Raw genomic sequence first — 27,508 nt, 5'->3', positions numbered from 1 at the left:
CATCACCTGGTAGGCTTTTAAAAACTAAATAACAAAAGACAGGCTTTTATGCCTTATACCTAGATTTTCAGAGGCAGTAAGTCGAGGCTGGGGCACAGGAATCATAAGAGGACATTTTTTAGGTGATTCTGTTGATCATGGTTGAGAACCAACATTCTACATTGACTTGAAACTGTGTGTGTATGTGTGTGTGTGTGAGTGATCTTAAGTGCCTATCTGCTCTCCTTTCTTCCTTCTGCCCATTACGTGCCAGATGGGGTCTTGACCTGATCCCAGACTTCTCCCTGTAGTGAGGGCAGAATCACAGCCTGTAACCTTCATGTCTTCAGTGCCCAGGCCCCATGGCCAGCACTCAGGAGGTGACTGTTAATCGCTTTCCTGACGACTGTGAGAAACGTAGTTTCAGTGTGCCTGACCCACATAGTGCAGCGTCTCAGCTTGGCAGGTCCAGAAGTGAGGCTCTCTGGCGTGTACCTCTTCTGAGACCCTTTTAATTGTATGTTAGTCATGTTGACAATCCCACGGGCCTCCTTGTTTCACCTTGGCGAACTTCAAAATTTCTTGGCTGATGGGTTGCCTTTCAGCAGTAGGGAAATGGAGACTTAGAAAGTAACTCTCCCAGGATCCCCAGGCTGGTGTGTGGTAGAGCTAGCGTTTGAACTCAAATCAACAGAATGGATTTGACTCCTTATTAGTGCCTGACTCATAAAACCAAACTCTATGTCTTAATATAACACATAGAATTAATAATACCTATTACCTTAATCCTGGTCACATGCTGACAAAAATTATCACTGAAGTCAACTTTTCTAAAACATTGTTTTTTTTTCATCAAAAGAAGCCATTTGTAGAGAAGATGAAAAAAAGTGTGGTAGTCATTCAGTCTTTTCTCCTTCCTCCCAAACACACACAATCTTTATTATATCACCTTTGCAAATATAAGCAGGCTCAAAAGACTAGTCACAAGTAATTCAAAGGCAATAGGCCAAAAGACACCAAATAAAATTATTTATGATACATCAGTCATTCTGTTTTTTCTCCTAAATCTTGAAAACAAAAACTGGTCTTAGTTTCTCATTTTTAATGTGCTTTCCTCCGTTGAATTATGTAAAACTTCCAAAGATATAAACATCTCTATATACAAAGAAGCAGTATGGCGTATATGTAACCTTACACATTTTTCCCTCAAAACAAATTATGATAAATCTGCTTTGAACCTGTTCTAGAAGGAAGCGAGTCTGAAAGATATATAAACCTAACTTAAGTGGCCAAACTATTTTTTATTTGAAAAAAGCATAAAAATCTGAGTTGAGCTAAGTTGCTTGGAAAGTGGAAGGAATAACTCTGCTCTCCCTAAGCTTTGTCAGTTAGGACGCAGATAGGAATTGCCAACCCCAGGAAGAATAAGTCTAATATAACATAATTCTAATAAGAATAAGTCTAATGTAAAGTCACATGCCGTCAAGTTAGAGCAGCTCATCAAGGAGATTTAAACTGGTCCGTCTCCCTAGAAGGTAGAAAAGTTAATTATGACATCATTCTTTTTTTTTTTTTTTTTTGCTTCTCTCCTTCCCTTCTCCCTCCCCATCACCCCTCTTCTTCGTGATTACTCCTGCCCCATATTGGTTACCTATTGAATATTTTCAATACTTTTCTGACTGTTTCAGATCTTTCATCCATCACTTACCTGTGTTTAGGTTACAGGCTTCATTTTATTTTGCATCATTTATTATTATTATTTTTAAGATTTTTATTTATTTGAGAGAGAGCATGAGTGGGGGGGGAGGCGGCAGAGGGAGAAGGAGACTCCCCACTGAGGCAGACTTGATCCCAGGACCCCGGAATCATGACCTGAGCTGAAGGCAGACACCTAACCGACTGAGCCACCCAGGTGCCCCGCATCATATATTATTAAAACATTTTTTGATAAGAGGCACAGAACTCAAGTGATGTATACAAAGTCACAACTAATAAGTAGAGGAGCGAGAATTTGAACCCAGGGAGGTTGACCTCGGAGACTGTGCTCGTCGCTCCTCTCCTTGACGCTCCTCTGCCTCACCAATGTTTCTATCAGTAAATAACAATCAGTACAATGTGCTGAGCCTTCTAACTGTTGATATGCATGCATATTTATCACCCCATGTTAGACATGCAGCAACCTCAGGAAGTAGATTTAACAACCACGTTCTGCAGACAAAGAAACGGTTGCGTGCAACGGACTTGGCCAAGACTGCACAGCCGGCACCCAACCCAGGTCCCATAGTTTGTATTTAAGGCATGTTTCCATCTATTACCTCATGGAAGGCCTGTGCCAGGCTCAGGAATCTCTCAGTAAATACTTTCTGCTTGAATGTGATGGCTCTGCACACTCTCTGGAAAAGGTCTGCAAGAGGCGGTCGGGGTAACTAAGACTCGGGAAGTGAGGAAGCTTGCTGGGGTCACTCAGCGAGGAGGTTGTGGAACTAGGCTGCAAGCCCAAGTCCCCCCACAGTGTCCCTCAGTGGGGGGGGGGGTGCGCGATGCTGACCAGCTGTAGGAGAGGCAAGCCGCCAACAAGAAAGAAATCCTCAGCAGACCGATTGTTAAAAAATGCAGCTCTCATGGGCACTGAAATATCTGGTAGTGAAGTTTCATGATTATCTGCACATTACTTCCCAATGGTTCAGAAAGAGAGAGCGCGCAGATGTGAACAGTTTGTGTATCCTAGGTGAAAATATGTAGGTGTTCCTCGTACTGTTCCTTTAAATTTTATGTAGATTTGAAGTTTTCTAAATAAAAAGTTGGAGAAGAAGGGAGGGAGGGAGGGGGGCTGAAGGGAGGGAGGAGGGGAGGGAGGGAGGAAGGGAGGGGAATTCAGGAGGTGTACATTCATCCTCAGATTCTCCGGTTCGCATGCATGGACAACTGTGGAGTCCTTCTACTGTCTTCTGACTATCAAGTGATTTATTCATTAATTGCTAAACTACACGGGCTCCTGGGTGGCTCAGTCAGTTAAGCAACTGCCTTTGGCTCAGGTCATGATCCCAGGGTCCTGGGATGGAGCCCAGCATTGGACTCCTTGCTCAGCATGGAGCCTACTTCTCCCTCTACCTCTATTGCTCCCCCTGCTTGTGCTTTCTCTCTCTAATAAGTAAATACAATCTTAAAAAAATAAAAAAATAAAATTGCTAAACTACAATATCTGTATAGATGACACTCACTGAAAAGATTCTATGTACTGGCACCTATGGGTATGTTTTAAAACTTACAGATAATCCTCAAATTGAATAAACTACTATCTTCTATTCAAAAGGCAGCTGTATTTGTCATAAATCTTGCAATGAAAATTTGCTTCCTAATTAAATATATGATTCTCTTCTGTGTAGACAGAAAAAGAAATAATGAAAGTATTTGAAATGAGCTGATTTAGCAAGCATGAATTCATTTTGGATGAATTACAAGATTTAGATGCTCAATATTCTTAACTGCTACTGTGAAAATAATTTTGATGGATTGCTAACTGGTAGTTTTCTTTCCTTCTCGTTTGTGTTTAAAGACCAAAACATTTAAATACAACACAATAGAATTGAAAATTTATAGCACCGGGGCGCCTGGGTGGCTCAGTCGTTAAGCATCTGCCTTCAGCTCGGGTCATGATCCCAGGGTCCTGGGATCGAGCCCCGCATCGGGCTCCCTGCTCAGTGGGGAGTCTGCTTCTCCCTCTCCCACTCCCCCTGCTTGTGTTCCCTCTCTCACTGTGTCTCTCTCTGTCAAATAAATAAATAAAATCTTTAAAAAAAATTTATAGCACCGGGGCGCCTGAATGGCATGGTCGGTTAAATGTCCGACTCTTGGTTTCAGCTCAGGTCGTGATCTCAGGGTCGTGAGATCAAGCTCCATGTCACGCCTCAGTGCTCAGCATGGAGTCTGCTTGAGATTCTCTCTCCCTCTGTCCCCCCCAAAATAAATAAATCAATCTTTGGAGGAAAAAAGAAAATTTATAGAACAAAAAATTCAATAGTGAGATTTATTTGTAATATACTCATTTTACACTTGATTTGGGGAACTTTTTATTTATATTTTGTATATTTTAAAATCTATGATTGTTAAACTTTTTTTCTTTGAATAATATAAGCTAGAAGGAAGGAAAAAAGTCAAAGTCTTCTTACTGATCATTTGAGTTGAGTAGGATTTCCTTTAGGTCTTTTTTTAACTCATAGTGTTTCTTTTCTTATGTACATACATGTTTATTCTATATACTTTTTTTGGTATCTTGCTCTTTTTATTTTATCTTTTTTGGAAAGATTTTATTTTTAAGTAATCTCTATCCCCAATGTGGGGCTTGAAACTACAACCCAGAAGAGTCACATGCTCTTCCAACTGAGCCAGCCAGGCAGCCCTATATCTTGCTCTTTTAAAATAACACAATCTCTTGGGGGTGCCTGGGTGGCTCAGTCGTTAAGCGTCTGCCTTCGGCTCAGGTCATGGTCCCAGGGTCCTGGGATCGAGCCCCGCATCGGGCTCCCTGCTCAGCGGGAAGCCTGCTTCTCCCTCTCCCACTCCCCCTGCTTGTGTTCCCTCTCTCGCTGTGTCTCTCTCTGTCAAATAAATAAATAAAATCTTTAAAAAAAATAACACTATCTCATAAGCATTTTCAGTATTATTATAGTTTTAAAAATATTTTTAAGATAGGGGGAATAAAAATGATAACAAAATAACTCTGAGAGGATATAGAAGAAATCAGGTGGACACTGGGGAACTGGGTGATTAGAAGACAGGGCAGGACACAGTTTTCCAACTGAATACCCCTGTATATTTCTGACACAGACAGAGTTTTTGACCTATATACATATAATGCTTGTTAGAAATTTAGAGAAAATGATTTGAATCGTTTAAAATTGGGGCATAATATTATCTTAAGTAGATGGACCACAGTTCATATTTATTTACATAGTTCTTTCTTATGGAGCTCTCGAGTTCTATTTAATTTTTTCCTCACACACCAATTTGTGTTTTTAAATATTTCCATGTGTGCTTGAACAATTGCTCGATCTGGCTTGGTCACTAGTTGAAATAATTGTACCGTCTTACTGCCCACAGGTTTATTTTTGTTTTTTATATAGTTGATAATTTACAATCACATTTGGAGACTAAACCCTCAGTGATTTCCTCTTATCCCCCCTACTTGAGAACCATTTCTCTCTTCTATATCAGCAATCTCATCAAAATATAGGTTTTTGCCAGGGAAAAGACAATGCCCTGACATGAGTTTCACGTATTTCTTGACAACTTTATTTATTTAATTATTTAATTATTTATTTATTTGAGAGAGAGAGAGAGAGAGAGAGAGAGAGAACGCATGCGTGCACACGAGCTGGAGGGAAAGGCAGAGGGAGAGGGAGAAGCAGACTCCCCGCTGAGCAGGGAGCCTGACTGGACTCGGGGCTCTATCCCAGGGCCCTGGGATCATGACCTGAGCCAGAGGCCGATGCTTAACTGATTGAGCCCCCCAGGCGCCCAGTTCTTGGCAACTTTAACCCATGGTCTAGATCTACTTAGGGAAGAGTGAGAATATTTTGGGCTGGACCATGACGTGTATTTGTTGTCAGTATGTGCTTATGAAAAATGCCCAATTCTTGGGGATCTTCATATAAATAATAATAAATGTTATTGTAAACGCCTACATGTATTCGGAGTCCTCTTCCTCCAGGACTGTGGTGAACTGTGTGGGAGACTGAAAAGTCTGGTCACCTTCAGCCTGTGTATATTAACACGCACAGACAGTAGAACCGGGTTCTTGGCCACACAAAGTCTTCGCTCCCCTGAGCTGATAGAGAGGGCCGCCCGGCCTTTCCAGCCTGGGTTTCTACAGCTGCCACCCTCCCCACCCGCTCTCCATCAGCATCCCTGGCCTGCCCTGGCCTCCTGCACGTTGAGAAGAAAGCGCCAGGACCTCAACTTACCCCACAGCAGCCACAACACTGACAGTCCCCACACAAGGTTCCCAGGAGGCCGTTGACCACCTGGATGGCACAGAGAAGCATCTGGATCCCTCCTACGGCCAGCAGGATGGAGAAGAGGGTCAGATTCCAGGGCACCACGTCGACAGGCTCTTGGCACTTGCTCCATAAGCCCTCATCATTGAGGTAATCCCTGTCCGGGACATGGAGTTAAGAAAGGAGACATTTGTAAAATGTATGCAGTACCCTGGGCTAGAAAGACACTGTCATGATTTTCCTTTTACAATACTTTCCATCCCAAACATAAGCTCCATGAGAAAAATATCCCATAATAGGTGCCTGGGTGGCTCAGTTCGTTGGGCGTCTGCCTTAGGCTCAGGTCATGATGCCAGAGTCCCAGGATTGAGTCCCGCATCGGGCTCCCAGCTCAGCAGGGAGTCCGCTTCTCCCTCTGACCCTACCCCCTCTCATGCTCTCTCTCTCTCATTCTCACTCTCAAATAAATAAAATCTTAAAAACAGAAAAATGTCCCATAATAACAATTTTAAAAACAACACCTAAAATTTTTTTAAGTATGTCCTCTGTACCAGCCAGACCCTGTTCTAAACGTTGTACATATACCCACTCATTTTTTCCTATAGAAACCTTATGGTTCTTTTCTTCCATATCACAAATAAGGACATAGAGGCACAGAGAGGTTAAGCGACTTGCCTCTGGGTCACATAGCTACTAAGTGACAGAGCGACTTTTGTGAGCTGACCAAAAGAATGGATGAATCCAGTATCTACTATGAGGCCAGGAAAATGAAGAAACTGCAGGAGCAGACTCTCACCAATATTCATGGCCATTATCTTCCCTATTGTTAGGGACCATTTGGACTTTTGACAAATTTTCTGTCAAGTGTAGTGGCCCTCTGAAGCCATGTAAAGTATAATTGTGTCACATAGCTTAGTTTTTAAAGGCCCAATTCTAGCCAAATTGTGAATTTGACTCAACTGTATTTTTGTTAACAGGCAAAGATTTAGTTACTGCCTTAAAATTCCTTAACTCCTTCCTTAGAAAAGGAAGAAATCATCTGCTGCCTTAATACATAGTTTATAAAACTTTGAAATAGGAGAAACTGCAATATATTTATAATATACATATATATATATTAGGAGTTCACTATAATATAAGGGGCATCGTGTCTTGAAGGAGAAATATGAAGTATATTATCTTTAAGACAGAAACAAGAGTAAAGTAGGTAAATGTTGTGGATTATTATAATTTCTTCTCACATTCTTAGAGCTACAAATTGGTCTCTCCCTCTTCCTTTATGCATCCTCTATCCTTTCAAGGGCTCAGTGGGAAACTCCATCTGGCTACTAAAATAACATCTCCCTTATTGTTTCCAGATCTTTTTGATGACTCCTCTTTCTGACAAATTCTCCAGGGCATCAGTACTCATTTTAAATACATTCTGTATTAAGATTTTCAAAAATCTTTGGAATGATGGAAGATACCCTGGAGTTTAATAGAGCAGAAGGAATAAAAGAAAGAAGGAGCACTTTGCTCTTGATTTCAAAATAAGACATTGCATTGTTTGTAGCTTTGATTTACCTTTCCATAATTGCACATTTCCTAGCTGCTCATTAGCTGTGGGACTTGCATCCTTACTGCAAAGTGGGAATAACATCAAGTCATAGGGTTGCTGTGACAATCACATGAATTAATACTAGTGAAGTGCTTAGAACAGCGCCTAGCATGTAGTAAGTGCTCAATAAACACTAGTATTGTTATTATTTTACTTAATCTGAGCAGTGTGGTCTAAAGGAACGGGCTGGTATTTTGGATTCAGTTGGGCCTGGGTTCGAATGCAAGCATTCTTCTTACTAGCTGTGTATTCCTCATACAAGTCTTACCCCCCCACACCCTTAGCATCAGTTCTTCGTTTATAAAATGGGCTGAGAACAACCTCACTATTGTGAAGACTCATGAAGACAATATACCTTATGTATTGTATAAAACTTCCTTTTTTAATTATTTTTAAAAACTCATCTTTCTGTTCTGCATTTTTCTATGTAGCCCTTTCTGTCTTTACAATTTTCCAACTTGATTATAGACAGTCATAAAGGCGCAATAATTTCCAGGCACATTCTATCAAGCAAAGATTCTAAGAAGTACTTGGCAATGCCCAGTTCTTTCCCTCGGCAAGAGTCTCTGCAGAGATGGGACGACAGCGCCTCCTGGCGGTGAGATTGGCAAAACGCTCATGGGGGCTCTTGAAAGCGAGGGTCGAGTTTGGGTACCTGGAGAAATCCTCTCAGTCCCACCCCTGCTGCTGCCTCCCCGCCCACAAGCCACCACGAATACCCCTTCCAGACCCTTCTACTCTCCTCCCAGACGCTCAGGCTCCGAGTCTCAGATGCTGGCAATGACTGCTGGGTGCAACTCTCCAACCCCAGGAGAGAGGGGGCCCTAATTTTTCATGGCCCCAGTTGCTAATCATGTTTCTGCATTCTGTGTAGCAAGGAGAGCCGAGGCAGTTTAAAGCCACTTAAAGTTGGAGTTTTCAAGCATCTTGAAAACTCCACTTGGAGTTTTCAAGCATCTCATTATTGGGAAGGGCATTTCCACCCGAGCTGCAGCAATCCCATCCACATCCTGATAGAAAGCGATGGATTTCCTGAAACTCACTTCTCGCAAGCAACAAAGGTAGTGGATGGAAGGAACGGGGACCCCAAATGCGTCGCCCGGTGTGCTCTGCCTGCCTTATTCAGCGGCCACGGCTTCCAGAACAGACTTGCTGATGCTCCTCCTGCCCTTTGCTGGCTTTGGTAGCCTTCCTGCGCTTCTCAGCACTCCGTGTCCCTCTGGAACAGAGAACCCCCAAGACCCTGTGCTGCCATTGTCTGTCTGTGCACCTGTCTTCTTTCCAGGACCATACACCCACAGGAGCAGAGACCATGTCTCCTAAGTCTGCCCCCGGCTCTAGCACAGGGAGTCATCTGTCACCACCAGCAGCTATCATGTCCTGGTCCTGCCCACGTGCTGGGCCCTGGGCTAGCTGCTCCACAGCATCTTCCCCAATCCTGCAAGGAGAGGCTATTTTACTGGAACAGTGCCAGGCATAGAGTAGCCTTCATGAAATATTCACTGAATGAACAAACATACACAGATTAAGAACTTGGGTCTAGTAAATGGAGGTGCCGGGATTTGATCTTGGGTGTGAAGCCACAGCCAATGTTCTTCATCATTACACAAACCCCCTCTGCTTGAGTAATTATATCCCTTCCGTATATTTGCAGTATGATTTATTTGTGAAATTGGATTTACACAATATATTTATAATAGCATGTCAATCAAGATTTACCTATACCATGGTAAAGAGAATATTCTCTTTGAACCTTCATGTGGCTGGTTAGAAATTAAAGCACAAAATCATTATAAAAGCATAACATTTCAGAAAGTTCTAATGCATAATAATGAATTCTGTTCACAGTCATGAGTTCTATTCATGAAAATGAATAATAAGGCTGAATGTTTAGCAAACAGCAAGTGGCAGCAATTGTGCCAAGTGCTTTCTGGACATCAGGTTATTTCATTCTTGCCTGCACCTGTGAAGTAGAGCTTGCCGTTACCCCCCGCACCCCCCTGACCGAGGAAGAGCTGAGAAGATTCATGCATTGCCGAAGATCACACCACTGGTATGTGGCAGAGGTGGGACTGGTTTCCAAGTCCAGTCAGGCCAAGGGCAATGCTGCTTTAACATCCCTGAGTGTTGCCTGCTCCACGGAACATTGTGTGGCTTTCGACTCTAGGGAATGTGTTCAAGAGCAGCTCAGGGAGTTCCTTGCTGATGAGTAACCTTTGAAGTACAAATGCAGATGGTCTCAACTGAAAGTCCAGGCTGAACATTTATTGTATTCACTTCCACGTTTTGGTGTGAGAGAGCTCGCCTCACCTCACCTTCCCCGGCGAGCAGGGAGCGTTGCAGCCTGACCGGGGAGTACTGTGCTTGGCTATGTCCCTTGTCCCTCCCCCACTGCTACCCGTCCTTGGCCTTTCCTCTGGCTCTCTCTCCTGTAGCTGCCCCCATGCCCTGTGCAAGCTGCTTCCCTTTCAGCAGCTCAGGGTCAAGGCAGAGGTAGCCGATTGTCTCAGGAAGGAAGACCTTGGATGGGAGGAGGTCCTACTTCAAAGGAAGCCAGGAGGGTGTATCTCAAAATGTCCTAGGTTTCTTTTTCCTTCTAGAATGCTTCTTGAGTATGGTTCTCATGACAGAAAAAGTTAACTGTCTTTGCTCTTTTAATATGATTGCTAACAAACATCATTTCCGAAGGAAAAAAAACAAAAACAAAAACAACAGGCTACACTCTATGGCATGGCATTGAAGAGTCCTGAATTTTGTGCCCCAGGTTGGAAATCTCAGAGTCCACCTTAAAAACCTCTGTGCTGTCTCCTCATACCTCATCCTGATGATTTCATCCCAGATGGTCTCTGAAATCTATGTCCTTCTTTTGAGCCCCAGTTCCACTGCCTTGCAGGTGTTTATAATCTTATCCGGATTACTACTCCAACCTCCTACTTTTCTCTCTTCGGTACTGGGCCCTTGTTCATCCTCCATATCACTGTCATCACGATCGTCCTAGAAACCCCAAGTGGTGGTGGCATGTCCTGCTTGAAGTCCTCTGCTGGTCCCTGAGGTCCCAAAGTTCTGGCCTGCCTGTCCATTGTACCCCCCTGTGGTGTCCCCTTCTGTTGTTCTCCGCCATGTTCAGTCTGAGCTTCAGACTCACAGTGATGGCACATTCTCTGAGCATGTCGGCCTGCCCTGTGATTGTTTCAGGACCTGCTCTTCTCTCTGCCTGAAATGTGCTTCTCCTCCTTCTCTTAAGGTGCACCTTTGCTCATCTCTCCAAACCGGCCCTTGTCACCTCCTCAGAAAAGTTTCCCTCGCACTCTCATCCCTCTCTGCACTGTGAGGGTCTGGCCGGTGTGGGCCCCCTAACTAGCCCTGTGCTCACTGGGGCAGGGGCCACACGTCTCTCCTTCCCTGCTCCATGTCTGGGACACCCCTCAGCATAAAGTAGCATACCGGCCAAGTATTTGCTTTTTAAATTCTCCTTCTACTGATGACTAGCTATGGAGCCCTGGGCCACTTAACCTTTTTGAATTTCATTTTTTCTACTCCAGGGATAAGAATTCTCCTCAGATTTGTTACGAAGATTAAGTGAGATAATGCATGCAAAACCACTTAGCCCCTAAACATGGAGAAGGAGAAAGAGGAAGGGGAAGTGGGGGAGGAGGAGAGAAAAAGAAAGAAAGAGAGAGGAAAGGAAAGGAAAGGAAAGGAAAGGAAAGGAAAGGAAAGGAAAGGAAAGGAAAGGAAAGGAAAAGGAAAAGAAGGAAGGAAGGAAGGAAAGAAGAAAAGAAAGAAAGAAAGAAAGAAAAAGAAAGAAAGAAAGAAAGAAGAAAAAGAAAGAAGAAAGAAAGAAAGGAAAGAAAGAAAGAAAGAAAGAAAAAGAAAGAAAGAAAGAAAGAAAGAAAGAAAGAAAAGAAAGAAAGAAAGAAAGAAAAAGAAAAGGAAAGAAAGAAAAGGAAGGAAGGAAGGTAGAAGGGAAGGTAGGGGTGGTAGTGGCTGCCACTGCCCTTTGGTGATAAGGAAAGAGTGACAGCTGTCCTGGGTCCTTTCGTTGCGGCCCCAACATGCAAGTGATTACTCCGTGCTCCTCACTGGTAACTGTGCATGTGTGTCAGGTCTGCAGCTATAATAGCATCTGCTGCAGGGCTCATGCCCTGGAATCTTCTGGATAAGAAGTAGCCACGGAGGCAGAGGCCCCTGAGCTATGCTACATGGAATCTATAATCTCTGCAAAAAGCAGATAGTGCAAATCAATGTCACTTGTGTTCTAGAAAAGACAGTGTGACTTGGACTCAGAAAGATTGGAGCTGAGCTTCCGTCATTAAGGAACAGCCTGTCTCCGGGCAAGCCTCTTGTCCTCTCTGGGCTCAGCTATCTTCCCTCTGAAGAAGAGTTAATCCCACAGGCTTTTTGTAAGGATTGAATGAAACATGTGGGTGAAAGCACTTTGTTAACCAAAAAACACCAAGTGACAGAGGGTCAGTTATTGTCATAAGAAACTCAAGATGAGCCCCTGCAGGCCGAGGGAAGGTTTGGAGCTGGCGTGGGCGATAAGGTCGTAAAGGGATGTGAGTCCGTGCCCCAGAAGATAGGACACAGGATGTGGGAGACAATGGAATGCTGAAGAAAGCCTGCCAGGTGGCAAAGAGAATGCAGTGTGACACGCTCCACCTAGACACCCCCCCCCTCCCGAAAGCCCTTCCTGTGCCAATTGTGTCATCTTTCCAGCCTTGTACAGAGGGAGGACTTGCAACTTCTGTGGGATTAAATTCCAAAGTCAGGACATGAGGATAAAAAACCCAACCGTGGATAGTCAAAATCACTCCTAAATATCCTATAAATCACCTGGAAAGTGTATCCATGTATCCATGTATTACATGGATACATGTAAGCCATGTATCCATGGCTTTGTAATAAACCCCTACCCAGTGATATTTAATCACATTATAGTTTGAAGCCCCAATGCAGACCTCGTGGTATGCAAACTTCTCCCCTCTCAGATAATTATCAAAGCCCTGCCATGCACAGAGGAGGGTGGAGAATTCTGAAATGCCCCTGCTTGCCTGCCACATCGACTCTACTCCATTTTTATTATTAAACCTCAGTGATCTGATACCAGTTCATGAGCGGGTCAGTTGGGAGGAGAAGACACGGTAACATACAGGAAAGCATCCATCACAGAGTAACGTGCAATAGATGGCAGGGATGTGCATGAAAACTCGTTTCACCAGAAGGACAGAGGATTTTGAAAAGTACTTTCCTGTCCTTCCCGCACACTGGCATTTCCTGCGGTGGCCCACAGACCAGCTGTCATTCTCCTGACCTTGGGCATCCGTCCCATTCCCTCCCAAGCAGGGAGTGGCTGTGCCTCCGGAGGGTGTGAGGGCCTAAGGCCATTGTGCTGCCTTGGGGTGGTACTGTAGGGCTGTAGGGCCAGTGCTGTGTTTCCTTTCTCCCTCCTTTGTTTTGGACATAGACTTATTTTAATTGATTTTACGTTCGGCATTCACGTAACAATAAATAGAAAAGCATGTTTAATACGGCACTGAGGCTGTGGATGGAGATAAGAGGAGGGGAGGGTCTTGAAAGGAGACAATCTGGAGTTTCATAAACATACCCCTATGGAGGGAGAGAGTGAGCTATCAGGGGAGGAACCTCAAGAAATGAGTCTGGTGTCTGATTTCTATGCTCATGCAGGCCAACCCCAGGGCCGTTGGACATTTCCAACAGTCCTCTGCAAGAAAAGGGGGGCTTTTCCACAATATGATCAATACCTTTGGGAATCCCTGCATGTGATGAGGACACTAGAGGCCTGCACCACTGTTTAACTCTAGAGTATGGTAGGGATGCTCTCTTATGTGAAACCCTTGTGACCCGTATCGTCACAGAACCAGCGCCCTCCAGCTCCCCATCGGAAGCCTGCTCTTGAGGTTCTTTAGACTCTCGTTGTAAATTAATACATAGAGTTCATAAATTGGTGTTCCGATTTCTTTAGGCATGGACCCATCCTCCCTGTGTAGGAGGACCCCACAACCGCGTTTCCTGACCACCTCAGCATGTCAGTCACTGTGCCAGGCAGCGATGAACAAAACAGAAATTGTCCCAAGCCCTCCTGGAGGTCGGAGGCTGGTGCAGCACTGCCTCATAGACCGTCCGTGACGACGGAAATGTCCTGTATATATGAGTGTCAATGCAGTTGCTACTAGACACATGTAGCTGCTGGTACTCGAAATTTGGCTAGTGCGATTGTGGAATTTCTACCTTTATTTCATGTAAATGAATTTAAGTTTGAACAGGTACATCCAACTACTGGCTGCTGCACTGGACGGTGCAGTCTGTGGGCTGAAGGATATGTAATGTAGAAAGACTAGACCTCAAAGTCAGAAGACAGGAGTTTGAGCCCTGCCTCTGCCCTCACCTAGCCATGTAAGTTTGAGCAAGGTGAAATTAGTAAGCTTGCCTTGGCAGGGAGTAACGACCTCTTGGGGTTGCTGTGGGGATTAAATTATAAATTTGTGGGGGAAAGAAGTTCTTTATCAACTACAAAGTTCCATGAAAACACGAAGTGTTATTTTAATGATTTCTATTGACATTAACTCTCATGAAGAATCTACAGTATCTTCAGTGTCATTTTCCATAAATGCTCACCTTAAAAGATTAACATAACATAATAAAATTAAAAAAAGCTTATCAAACTAAAACAAAAATAAAGATTGTTAGTCATAGAGCATTTGGGGTATTAGCGAAAGCCTTTGAGCCCTGTTACTGAGTAGTAATTCTCGTTTTCTATCCTAAGATTTTTAATGGACGCCACCACTTTCTGTTTACTAATAATTTTAGTTGCCTTGTGTTGCTGCTCATAAATGTTTGGGTGTCAGGAATGGGACAGCAAATCTCCTTCTCCCAGGCTAGCTGAAACACGTTCTCTTGTTATTTCTCCTGGTGTCTGTCAAAAGCACAATTAGAAGTGAGATCTTGGGCAACTTCACTCCACCCACACTCCAGTTCTGCCTCAGAGAAGCAGTGAGCCTGAGACTTTTCAAATGAAGGTGACAGGACCTGTGCAGGATCCCCCTTGGGCCATTTACCTGCCCATGCCCCTTGTGGGCACATGGGGCATTGCAGGATGTACCTTACCCTTCCTGGAAGGGGTAGCCCCACGTGCTATTGTCCATGAGACACTTAGGACCCTTGTTGATTGAGATGGCCGAGGTGACAAATGAGTATCCAGCACCCAAGAATCCAATCACAGCAAATATTGTGGAGGTGAACATCTGAAAGAGAAGGAGAGAGATAGGTTCTTAAGTGTTCCCGAGGTTACCCCCAGCACACCTCACTGGCTCTTGTTGAACATGGGGACTCCAGGGAAGTTAGGGGGTAAGGGCCAGGCTTCACAGTAGGTGGGGCCCGTGGGGTCTCCCAGATGGAATTTTGGTATCTTGTGTTCCCTTCTTCTCCCGCATCCCCATATCTTTTCTTACTTATTCATTGATGACTGAAGTGCTAGTAACTGGTTGATCCCTTTGAACCATGGTTTTTAACCTTGTTAAGAAAAGACTCTCCTCCTAGTCTCCCTCCTTCTCAGGGCTAATATGAGAGATCAGCCTATTTAAGCAGATTTTTTTTTTTTAAGATTTTATTTATTTGGGCACCTGGGTGGCTCAGTCATTAAGCATCTGCCTTCGGCTCAGGTCATGGTCCCGGGGTCCTGGGATCGAGCCCCGCATCGGGCTCCCTTCTCCGCGGGAAGCCTGCTTCTCCCTCTCCCACTCCCCCTGCTTGTGTTTTCCTCTCTCGCTGTGTCTCTGTCAAATAAAATAAACTCTTAAAAAAAAAAAAGATTTCATTCATTTATTTATTTGACAGACAGAGAGAGAGCACAAGCGGGGGGAGCAGTAGAGGGAGAGGGAGAAGCAGGCTCCCCATGGAGCAAGGAGCCTGATGCAGGCAGGTCTCGATCCCAGGACCCTGGGAGCATGACCCGAGCCGAAGGCAGACGCTTAACCAACTGAGCCACCCAGGGGCCCTCAAAGGCCAACCTCTTACAGCATCAAAGAATCTTAGAATTGGAAATGATCTTAAAAGCTTTCTGGTCTGGTCACCTCGCTTAAGCTAAGCCACGGCAGGGTCCTATGTGGCCGGCAGGTTCGGCTCATGAGAAAGAGCAGAGGTCCTGGAATTCTTCTACTGGTCCCAGTTCCATTTCTCAGGGTCAAAGAGATTAAGCCCAAGTTCTCTTTCATGTGGTAGCAGCCTTTAAAATAGGTGAGGATATTTTATATTTCATATACACATATTTTATATGTTACATCTCTCCACTCCTTCTACCCTCTGAAAGTTTCCTCTTCTTTGGGTTAAACAGGCCCCCAAATTAAAGTTCTTTTAAATATTTTTATACGACAGGGATGAATTAGTTAGACATAGATGGCACTAGCATCTTTCTTTTTGTAATTATAGAAGCAAAATAGAATTATAGAATATGAAAGGCAGGAAAAATCCTAAAGCCCATCCAGGCTAACTCCCTCCTATTGAGGAAAACCATCAGGCTCAGAAATGCAATGTCCAGTCTAAGTAGTCATTAAAGAGTAGCATGGAAACACATTAATAATTTTGGAAATGGAGGTGGAAGGTGACCACCTCTCTTACACTGGTCACATGATGGTGTAGTGCAAAGCACAGAAGTTTAAATGTTGGCAGGCCCAGGCTCCAATCACAGCTTTGCAGCTTTTCTCTGTGTGATGACTCTGCATAAGGGATGCGTGGTCAGAATTCTAGTTTCTTATCTATAAAATGGGCATGATAAGCCTGCCCAAAGGTCTGTTGTGAAAATTAGATGTGATAACCTAAGTTAAATGGCAGGTACTTTCCTCCCGCCCCCCCCCCCCCTTATGTGTATTACTAACAATCTTATCACAGAATATATTTGGGCAAGGGGTGGGGCGGGGGTGGACTTGGGGTGGAGAGGACCAGATAGTACCTGGACAGTTAGAATCTATGTAATAATGGAGTTCCACTGTAGCCTCTATTTGTTTTCATATCGTATATTAATGTTTTTTTGGTGCAAATTTCCAAGGCTGAGCCCTGCCCCACGTGCCTCATGAAGCCTTGTCTGACTTCCTATGGCAAACTGACTGACCTCTCTTTCATCTCTTACCCCCAGTGCTCTGGACTGTATGAACTTCTAACACAGCACAATGCCCACGACACATTCATGTATAGCCTTTTATGTCTGTCTTCCCCTGAACCAGAGCATAAGCTCCTTGCAGTCATGGACAACAAGTTATTTGAAGATAGATAGGACATTGCTCTGCCAACCATCAGCTATCTGGCTTTTCTTCTTCCTACCTTTTCTAAGGCACTGAATAACTACTTGCTGGATGTTTACAAAGATGATGGTTTCATGTTACTCATTATTTAAAATTTCCCCTTAATTTTTATTTCTAGTCCACTCTCACCATTAGGAACATTTGTGAATATAATCTAGGTCAGAAGTAAATGAAAATGTTGGTCAATTTATCATGTTGGAACAGGCACTATCTTTTCCAAAGGATGTCTAGTTGAATGATTTTGGAAATTGCTGGGTTATGTCAAGTTAAATGTGTTTCATTCCTGTTTTACTCCTAAAAATCTTTGTGACATGCTAAAGTCTGTGAGCCTCCAAGAAGAGGATACACTATGTATTCTGGAATATACACAAACTTATTAGCTCTCAGATCACCCCTGAAAAGTGAGGGAATTGCCTTAGAGCTGAGTCCTTATTTTACCTACCAGGCAATAGGGTACTTCCTCCAACACTTTATTTTGAACAACTGAGTACTGCAGGGGGAAGAGATTAGTCGGAAACAACCCAACTCATGTTAGCTGACAGAATTGTTTAAAAAAGTTTTCTGAACACAGATGTATTAATTATTCTAGGAAGGTTGACCTCATCATTTCTAGTTCTGAACGTTATAGTTAACAAACCTTTTAAAGGACGTTCTGAATGAGCATACCTAGTGTTTACAATTGTGGGGATCATTACTTATAATTGCAAGAGAAGTGTTCAAATCCTGCCTTTGTCTTTTGTGAATTGGTATTTGTGACTAAGTGAAATTTCCACTGACAGCATCATACCTGAATACAAAAATGTTGTATCCAAACTTAATGGAAGAGAAGAGAAGATGTACTATGGGAAACATTTGACACTGATGTCAAAAAAGCATGAAGAGATTTAAAACTTAATGAGTGGGGGAAAAGTCTTATTTCAAAATCAATGTATTAAAATTTTATAGAATGTGATTAAAATATGTGTATGTCATTCAAAGTTTGTATATTAATGTCAGTCAAAGAGGTTTTTTTTTTTGAAACTTCTTTATGGGAAAATAAGAGATAGTTCTATATTCAGTTTTGCCTTATGTTTGGGTTTATATGGTGATTTGCCGAGTTTTCCAATCTCATTGGAATCGATAACTTTTTTCCATGAGTTCTTGCAAGAACATACTTTGGGAAATGCTGATCTAATTCTTAGTGACAGTTTATCTGCCTGGTTCCCTGTCTCTGAGCTTCCTCCATGCTCCAATCAAATCGCTGCTCAGTTAGACACAGCCGATACAACTCTAGGAATGGCCAGAATATTCTAGTACTGCAACTGAAAACTTACACTCCGGGCTCTTAGTCAGGAATCACTAAACTACTGACTAAGAATACAAGAGTATCTAAAATTGCTGTAATGAAAAAGAAAGATTGCATTTCCAGGAAGACAATTTGGAAGTCTGAAGAGACCTGTGTTCTAGTCCTCAGCATTACAGAGGCCCCCACCTCTCTGGCCTCAGCTTCCTGTGGTAAACAGAAGGCAGCGGGAGGGCAGTTCTAGAAGGTCCCCTCAGCTAAAACAACCCAGGATTTCAACATCTGCTGACTGGTAATGAGAGGAGAAATCTGACTCATGCTATTCCTGCTGTGTAAGCTGAGTAAAGCATTTTAGATATCACTCCTGGAACATGTTAGCAGGCAAATATTTAAAGATACAGAAAGTGAGTACAAATGCACACATTCTTAGTGTTAGGCAAGTCTGAGTAAATGAAAAACCAGGTTAACATAAAATGTCAATTAGATGATATGCCCTTTATGAGGAGCTTCCATTGTAAGGCCCTCTAGATCAGTACTGTCCAATGGGATTTTAACGAGAGCCATATATGTAATTTAACACTTTCCAGTAACTACCATTTAAAAAGGAAAAACAAAAACAAACAAAACCCCCAAACCAAAACCACTGAGATTAATGTTAATATATTTTCTTTAACTCAACATATTCAAAATTTATCATATCAATATATAATCAGTATAAAAATTACTAATGAGATAGCTTCCATTTTTTGTACTAATTCTTTGAAATCCGGTGTGTATTCTTTACTTATGACACACCTTAATTTAGGCTAGCCATGTTCCACTGCTTAAAGGCCACATGTGAACAGTGGCTACACCATACTGGACAGCATAGTGTAGAATATTTGAAAAACCGATTTTTGGTGGTAAAAGTATAAAAAAAATGCATGGATATAGTCCACACTGAATTTATGATTACGGTTACTCTCAGGGAGGAGGGAAATATGATAGAAGGGAGGAACACAGTGACTCTCAATTGAATCAATAATGTTTTCTTTATAAAACTACCTGAAGGAAACACGGCATCAGCTTACAACTTCAGAAAGCTACAGGTGGCATGTTCTGATTTTGTATCCAAATTTGAAATACCTTATGTTAAAATAAAGAAAACAACCCAAACTGATTTTTCATCACTTTTCCAGAATGGATGAACCACATGAAGCAAAGTATATTTTATGTCACTTTGCTTTAAGTAATTTCACATTCAGAAGTCTTAAAACATAATCAAATTCACTACTCAGAGATATTATCAGTCTTAAAACCACTATGGAATAACTTTATCATGGGTTTCATGATAAAAAATTTTTCATGTTAAAAGTAAATTTGTTGGGACGCCTGGGTGGCTCAGTCGGTTAAGTGTCTGCCTTCGGCTCAGGTCATGATCCCAGGGTCCTGGGATCGAGCCCACATCGGGCTCCTTGCTCAGTGGGTTGTCTGCTTCTCCCTCTGCCTGCCGCTTCCCCTGTTTGTGCTCTCTCTCTCTCTCTCTCTGACAAATAAATAAATAAAATATTTGAAAGTAAAGTTGTTGAACCTCTGGAAACTAATAATATACTATATGCTAATTAATTGGGGAAAAAAACTGGTTATTGAGACCAAGTTGACTATGTGAGGGTAGACACTCTAAATCGGTGTTATTTTAAAATAAACAGGCAAAAGTCTGGAAAATCTCTGGCAACAGGTCAGGAGACACAAAACTGGGACTAGAGGTAACCTCTAGAGAGAGGAGTTGCGAGACTGTAAAGTCTCACAAATGTGAGACTTCCTCTGTCATTTTTGTACTATGGTAATGCTTTCCCTGGTCTAGATGAATAAACAGTAAAGATGGGGCATTACTGTGTAGTGGTCAAGGGCGCGGGTGACAGGTAGACTGATCTGGGTCTGAGTCTTTGTTCCTCCCTTATGACCTCAGCAAGTTAATCTTTCTAAGACCTCCATTTCCTCTTCTGTAAAATAAGGCTCAAAAATAAGTACTTGCTCAGGGAGATCATAATATGTAAGATAGCCTAATCAATAGTAACCAGGGAATCCAAAGTACACATCTCTACAAGATCAGATAACCCCCGGTTGGGGTCGGCTATTAGATAATGCCTAGTACTTCACTGATAAGATACCCAGAAACTTCTTTTGCCTACTTCTAAGTTTTGGATAATTTCCCATGACATTAACAAGCACTCACTCTATCAGTGTTGTTATTATATTGTAATATTTTTATCATCATATCCTCACATACTCTTACTTTCCACAAATACTGAGAACATAACACTGGGCAGAAAAATAACAGGCCGACTCTCTGCACACACATTCTGTTCACATTGCTAAAGAAATGTGTTTATGTATATGCTGGAAATACTTCCCTGGAAGAGGAAGATAAAAATGCCCTCAAATTCACCATCTGTCAGCTTTAAAACCTTCCTCTCTGTCAGGTTCTAGAGGCAGAGGACGTGGGACCGGACCCCAGCTCTGCCACTGCCCACGGTGTGTTCTTGGTCAGATATGTGCCTAGGTCGGCTGAATCAGATGGCAGAGGCACTGGGGCCTGGGAAGGGAAGACACCTGGGAGGCTTGAGGACATAGCTTTTAGAGACTTGGGTAGTAGCAACATGTTGGGGAAATACTTCTGATGGGCGTGAAGGTTCCTCCTTAATTATTCTGGGATATACAGAGATGACCTGAGGCACTTTTTCTCTTAGGATGTTAATGTTCTGTATTTTCTGCCTTGGCCAGGCTTGGGAAGGGGAGAGGACTGGGGTGGGGGTGGGGGGGTTGTGGCCATCAGAAACTTAACTTGTATGAACCTCAGTTTCCTTATTTACAAAACAGGGAGTTTAATGCCTAACTCAAAGGGTTAGTGTTAGAGAGTTGGGCCTGATAAAGTTTGGAAATCACCCGAAATCCCTCGTGAGCGTTCATTTTCTTCACTCATTCAACAAGCATTTACGGAGGATCTATGTGTCCTCACTACCCAGCCACTGAGTGCTCCTCTCCCCTTCTGGGTACACTAATGCTTGCATCATCTTCCCCCACACTTAGACTGTCCTTATGAAGGGACCTGCGTGCATTATCCATTTCATAGCAGAGGATTTTGAAGCATAAAAAACATTTAGTGAAGAAATAGGATTCCCTATTTTATTTCTTCTCTCAAGATAATCTATTATTTCAAAAGAACTATCTTTCTTGAATCCTCCTCAAACTGGCTGTCATTCCAAAGAATGCCGAGGTAATGCCACTCAGAAGTATTCACTGCAGAAGTGTCCCTAGAGGGCACTGGTGAGCCGGGCACGGAAGAAGTGCTGACTCTCCATTGAATAGACTAAATAAAGAAGTGACAAGATCCTCCTTGGCAACAGGTCAGTCAGCCATCTGGCCCTGCCTGTGGGTGGGGTGCCCCTTTATCTACCTGATATACTTTAAGGATACTGAAATGCCTGCCTGCCCCTAATAACTCCTTTATCAATGTACCTTCAGTTCTTTTTTTTTTTTTTAATGTACCTTCAGTTCTATTATTAGATACTCCTTTGAGTCAAGGCCAAGGTCTTCAAAAGGCTCTTATTAAAGCACAGACTTAATATGAATGAGTGGATAAAATTAATTAAGCTGTTCTATGGACTCAGAGAGTTTTGTTTTTTCTGTTTGTTTGTTTTTTAAGGATTAGGGGCCCTGAGACCCTGACCAGCCACAGATAAACTGCCAGGAGGCCACTGAGAACCTCTTTTAGGGGAGGAAGAGATTGAGACCCCCAAAACAAACCCAGGTTTGGGTTTTCAAAGCCCATTTCGGAAGTCACTCTCATCTCACAGTTTTTGCCCCCTTTCTCAGTTCTCATGTAGCTTAATTTTTTTTTTTTTTTAAGATTTTATTTGAGAGAGAGAGCATGAGCGGTGGGGGGGAGGGATAAGCAGTCTCCCCTCTGATGCGGGACTCCATCCCCAGACTCCGCGATCACGACCTGAGCTGAAGGCAGACGTTTGACTGAGCCGCCCAGGCACCCCTCATGTAGCTCAATTTATTTAAAAGAGCGCAGACCTCGGGGCTGGACTTCTGGCTTGCTCTACCTCAGAGGAGAGCTGGCCTCCATCTTCTAGTTTGACCATGAAACTACCGGTTAGGTGAACTCAAGATTTTTTCCAGCTCATTGTCTTGCTTTATCTTTACAACCACCGTATCCTGCTTCTACTATCGATCATTATGCCCTGGTTTTACACCCAGGGAAAGGGAAGAGAATGATGCAGGTGACTTCTGAAAAGTATTCCTGAGAGACGTGTAGCAAAGAAGGGGGCGGGGGCGCCAGGAAACAAACGAGAGCAAGGTTGTAGAGACGGGGACAGGATGTGGATAGCCCCAGAGCCCCTGGCCTCGTGTGTGTCTGCCTCAGAGGAATTTGTACCCAGCTGGATTTTCTAAACAGTGTTCCACAGAAGCCCAGTGTTCTTTAAGCACCGGGACAGGAAAGCCACAAGCCTTTGGAAAAATAATCCGAATCTTCAGCATTAGAGTACTGATCGAAATATGCTGCAGCTTCTTCCTTTTTGTCTGACAAAATGTTTGTGGATTCCTTTCTTTAAAAATGATGATTGCTTAGTGCTCCAGAGCTTCAGAACGTTAAGCAAACAGAGCCCTGCAGCAGGAGCATGAGCTCAGTGGCTCTTAGGGACAGGGCAGGGACCCAGAATGAAGTGCTCAGCCGTGCCCACTGCAGGCCATCATTGTGTCAAAATGCAGGGCCAGGTCAATTTTTAATTTTTTGGAAAAGAATACTTCTGTAAAATCTCTCTATTTTTTAAAGTTGACAGCTGATTAAGAACCAAACCCAAACCAAGACATTCCACTGGCCTCCTAGAGCGTGGCTGTCCCTGGGTGGCTATGGCTGTTTGCCTTGTCTTACAGTCTGGCAGAGCTGGTCCTTTGATGGGCACTGCCCCTGTGCCCAAAAGCCAGTCATTTGGAGGAGTGATCCTCAACCCAAGCCAAGGGCACATCCTACATGGGGGGTTAGGGAGCCCAGACAGACAACTGGAAGTGGGCAGATTCAGATTTTGTTTCAGATTTTATGAACTCAACTGTGCTTGAAAAAAACACGACTTTTCTGTCTTGGAACCTCACTTAAATCTAATTAAAAAACAAGTTATGTACAATACTTTGAATATGATTTCACTTTTCCTTGTGGTTATGTATAAACCTAAAAACAAAAACAAAAAAAAGCAAACAAAACCCCTTGTTTTAATTCTGAGCCTTCTACTCAGCACCAGAGAGAGAGAAAGCACTAGTGGGGGAGGTAGCAGGCAGAGGGAGAGGGAGAAACAGGCTCCCCACGGAGTAGGGAGCCCGACATGGGGCTCCATCCCAGGACCCTGGGATCATGATCTGAGGCGAAGGCAGACAGTTAACCAACTGAGCCACCCAGGCGCCCCGGAGCTGTTAGATTTCTAGGCAATGACTTATTTTCCTTTTCATCCAATTCCTTGATTGCCAATTTTTTTTCAAATTCTCATCTTCAACGTATTCTCCAAAAGGAGAAAACAGGATTATATTTCAAAGGACAAATGAGTTATAGATGTCTTTCTTTCCTTTATAATTAATTATATAAAAATACCATATATAAAACACATGTTATATAACTATATCAAATAAATTGTGGTTAATTTTTTTTAAAGATTTTATTTATTCATTTGACAGAGACAGAGACAGCGAGAGCAGGAACACAAGCAAGGGGAGTGGGAGAGGGAGAAGCAGGCTTCCCGCGGAGCAGGGAGCCCGATGCGGGGCTCGATCCCAGGACCCTGGGATCACGACCTGAGCCCAAGGCAGACGCCTAACGACTGAGCCACCCAAGCACCCCAATTGTGGTTAATTTTTACATCTCTTTGCTTTTAAATGTTATAATAATCGATGCTAAAAAAAATGATCAGTCCTTACTTGGGACTCATGATGGTGTTAAGAAGGTAAGAACATTCTCTTTGAATGATCTTTGCACGTAAAAAACTATAATCGTATGCCCAGTGCCCTAGCTTCAACCCTTCATAGGTGCTCAATAAATATGTTTTGATTGAACAAATATTTTTTGATTGAACAAATGAGCAAATAATGGGAAAGAAATGTTAGAAATGATTCTATTTCGGAACATAGGGCTACACCTTTTCCTTTAGAAGTTAAGGTAAGCTTGTATAATTCATCATTGAGTTTCACAAATCTCCTAGATGGACAGTTGAGCCTTGGGGAATTTAGAGCAAGAACCAGCCTTATTCATCAGCCAGCCAGGAATTCCAGTTCAGCCTTCTTCATTTTTGCCCTATCAGTGTACCCAAACTCTTAATATTTTTCTTTAAGTCAACTCTCTATTTTATTCATTTATATCACCACTATGAGTGGAGAGCTAGAATCATTAACAAAGATAATACAGTACTATTGAATTTTTAGTTAATGTTGCTTGCGTTCCTGGAGCCTGAAACATGTTCTCCCTTTGTTAGAAAGGGAGAGTTTGAGGGATTTGGGATGGTAAAGACTTATTTCCATCAAAATTTGAGTTTCTCTTGATAAAATCAAAAGGATTGAAGGAGAATTGACAGGGGAATGACTTTCTATGTTATTCACAGATACAGCACACCTGTGGGCCAGCAGAGCTTGTCCCATATTTGGGAAATTCTGACCTAATTCAACTTCTTCATTTTACAGATGGGTAAAAGGGAGGCAGAGGGCAGTACAGTGACTTGCCCAGGTGCAGAAATGGGACCCGACCCCACTTCCCAGGCTGGCGTGGTGATGCCAAATCTCTCTAGCTCACCTACTAAAAGATGCTTGAAACAAGAAACAGAAGTCCTGAGGCAAAATCTGGGCACCTTGACAGTGAAGCTGGCCGTGGGGTGAATGGGGAATTTAGGGGACTCTTGGGGAGGGGCTGGTAGCATCTGTCATGCTGCCCCCCCCTCCACTCCCTTTACAGATGAGACAACGCAGGGCCAGAGAAGGGAAATGACTTGCCCAGGGTCTCAAGGCCTCTCAGTGACAGAGGGAGAGCTGCAGCCCCCATCCCTGCCTTCCATGCCTGCCTCCTTTACATGGCACCACTCCCGGTTTTCCAGCGCTGACGTCCCTGCCGGTTTGCAAAAGCTATAATGATACACCCTGTAAGTATCAGGGCTATGGTAGTTTAAATTTTATTATTATTGTTACTTTGCACCAGCAAGACGTCCCTATTTATCCATGCCCCAGCTGCCTCCAGAGCTGGTGACTGCCTGGGGCCCGTGACTCGGCCCCATCCCCACAGTGCCCCGCACAAGGGGCCAGTGCACCCGGGAGTCACTTGCAGCGGCGCCGCCGGGTAACTTACCGCGAAGCGCTTCCCACAGCTCTCGTTGCCACAGCACCCACAGCAGTCATTGTTCTTCAGGCCCAAGAACACCAGCGCAGGGAAGATCATCTGCCAGCGAGAGAAGCACCTCAGATGGGGTATGACGCGGGAAGGGAGAGCCTGCGCCTGCCTGGCTGCGTGCGGAGCCGCGTCCATGCTGTGGGACTCGGGTGCTGAAGGCTATGGCGAGAACTTCCAGAGCTCCACCAGTAGCCGAGTACGACTGACTCTGTGGGGTCCGTAAGGCCTAAATGCAGTTCAGTGAGGCCAGATTTCAAGATCTGACACCCTGAGTTTCCATTTACATGGTGGGTTAGGACAGCAATAAGAAACTTGTCCTCAGTTGTTAGGAAAAGTGAGTCTCTCTAAACTCTCCTGGAAACGAGGGGTAAATAGATCATTAGTGAAGGAGTGGAAGAAGGATCCACCGACACCTGCTTCTCTTGGTGGTTTTCAGTCAGTCAGTTTGCCAGAAAGTGTGTATCTACGGCCCCCAGGACTATCTTGTTAGAATATAGAATCTAGGTAGCCCTCAGCTTGGTTGGTGGAATTCAATGGACCCATGAGAACTGCCAGCCCAATCTTGGGAATTCATTACTTAGTAAATTTAGTGGACATGTCCGTGTCAGGACCTAATGGAGAAGGGAAAGAAATAAGGCACTGACTTTCCATCACGCAATGCTTGGGCTCTTGTTAGCAACTAAATATCTTCTTGTTCAAAAAGTGCCCAATTTTAAAAGGATTCGGCAAAAATCAATGGGAGGGTTTTAAGGCTTTCCTACTCACCAACACCCCGCTTCCTAATATTCCTCCGAAAAACCAGACCTCGTCAGAAAGGTGGTCGTTGTTGTCTATCACTTTTCCTCCAGGAAAAAATAACAGGATGTTAGCCAAAAAGCCAAACAAGGCAAGGGGGATGAGGGTGCCCCCCAGGCACTTGGCACAGCCCCCAGTACACATGTTGGGGAAGTGTAATATAGGTCTGCGATCAGAGGCCCCTCACTGTCGCCTTCACGGGATCTCTTCAAAGTTATCGGCCAGAGTGTCCTCGTAATTGTCCCCAAGTCAGTCTGTATTTTGGAGCCGAGAACCAAATCAGCCTGTGAGCTGTTTCCTTGGAGTTGCTTCTGCTTCTCAAATGTGGCAGAACCTTGATGGCGACGGACATTTATACAATCTCCCTGACCTGAAGTCCTTTATTTATTTATTTGTTTTTTGCCCTCCATAAATGAGATTACGTTCAGAGCAATGATTTTGCCATGGAGACCAATAACCTCTGTTAATGATCCACCAGCACAGGCAAGCACTCACATCGTTGCAATGGAACACAGGGCTGGAACAAACAGCATTTAGAACTACTGCACCTTTAATCTGACAGTGGTCCTGCCCACATATAGAAATATTTCTCCCAGGCTCTTTCTAATCACTGGATAATTGAGTTACATCCTAAAATCATGTCTCTCAAGTACTTAATGGTACAGTGTGTGTCTTTTTTTTCCCCACCGAAAGCCTGGAATGCAAAAGAATTATCCCAAAGAGCTTCTGTTTCCCTCGATACAAAAATAGCAACTTGATGGTCTAGTTGGGTATCACTGAGTTCAGCCCCATAGGAACTTTTGAAAGGATCAAACCAGAATGATTATTAATTCTATTGCCTGACTGCTGTATTTCTGTACTTATCACTTCATTAAGTTCTATCTTCTCCCTTACCTGGTATGATGAAATTAGCAAAAACAGTTTTACCAATCAGCTTGTTCAGTCACATCTTCCACATAGGAACAGAAACCTCTGTCTTCACAAATGGTGAGGGACAGGGAAAGTCGGTGTTGGGGAGAGGAGAGGAAAGGTACTGATAAATCAATCAAGGGGAAGCTGAGTGGACGAAGTTGGAAGAACCATTAGAGAGTACCGGGGGCTGTAAGGTAGATCTCTATTGGAAATTTTGCCAGTTGC

The 27,508-nt window shown here is 43.5% G+C and overlaps 1 protein-coding gene across 1 annotated transcript; it reads right to left on the bottom strand.

Moving 5' to 3' along the window:
• Window positions 1-831: 831 nt before the first annotated feature.
• TM4SF4 (transmembrane 4 L six family member 4) lies at window positions 832-26,791 on the bottom strand. Its single transcript, XM_027582108.1, has 5 exons — window positions 26,342-26,791; window positions 25,535-25,624; window positions 14,701-14,837; window positions 5,943-6,132; window positions 832-1,507 (listed from the first exon to the last, which is right to left on the bottom strand). Exons 1-5 carry the CDS (start codon window positions 26,513-26,515, stop codon window positions 1,490-1,492), a joined length of 609 nt encoding a protein of 202 aa, XP_027437909.1. The 5' UTR covers window positions 26,516-26,791; the 3' UTR covers window positions 832-1,489.
• Window positions 26,792-27,508: the final 717 nt, after the last annotated feature.

This window comes from Zalophus californianus, chromosome 1 (genome assembly GCF_009762305.2).
Source record: "Zalophus californianus isolate mZalCal1 chromosome 1, mZalCal1.pri.v2, whole genome shotgun sequence".
Classification (NCBI taxonomy): Eukaryota; Metazoa; Chordata; class Mammalia; order Carnivora; family Otariidae; genus Zalophus; species Zalophus californianus.
Note: the sequence above shows the minus strand (reverse complement) of the source record. Positions and strands in the feature narration are given on the sequence as shown.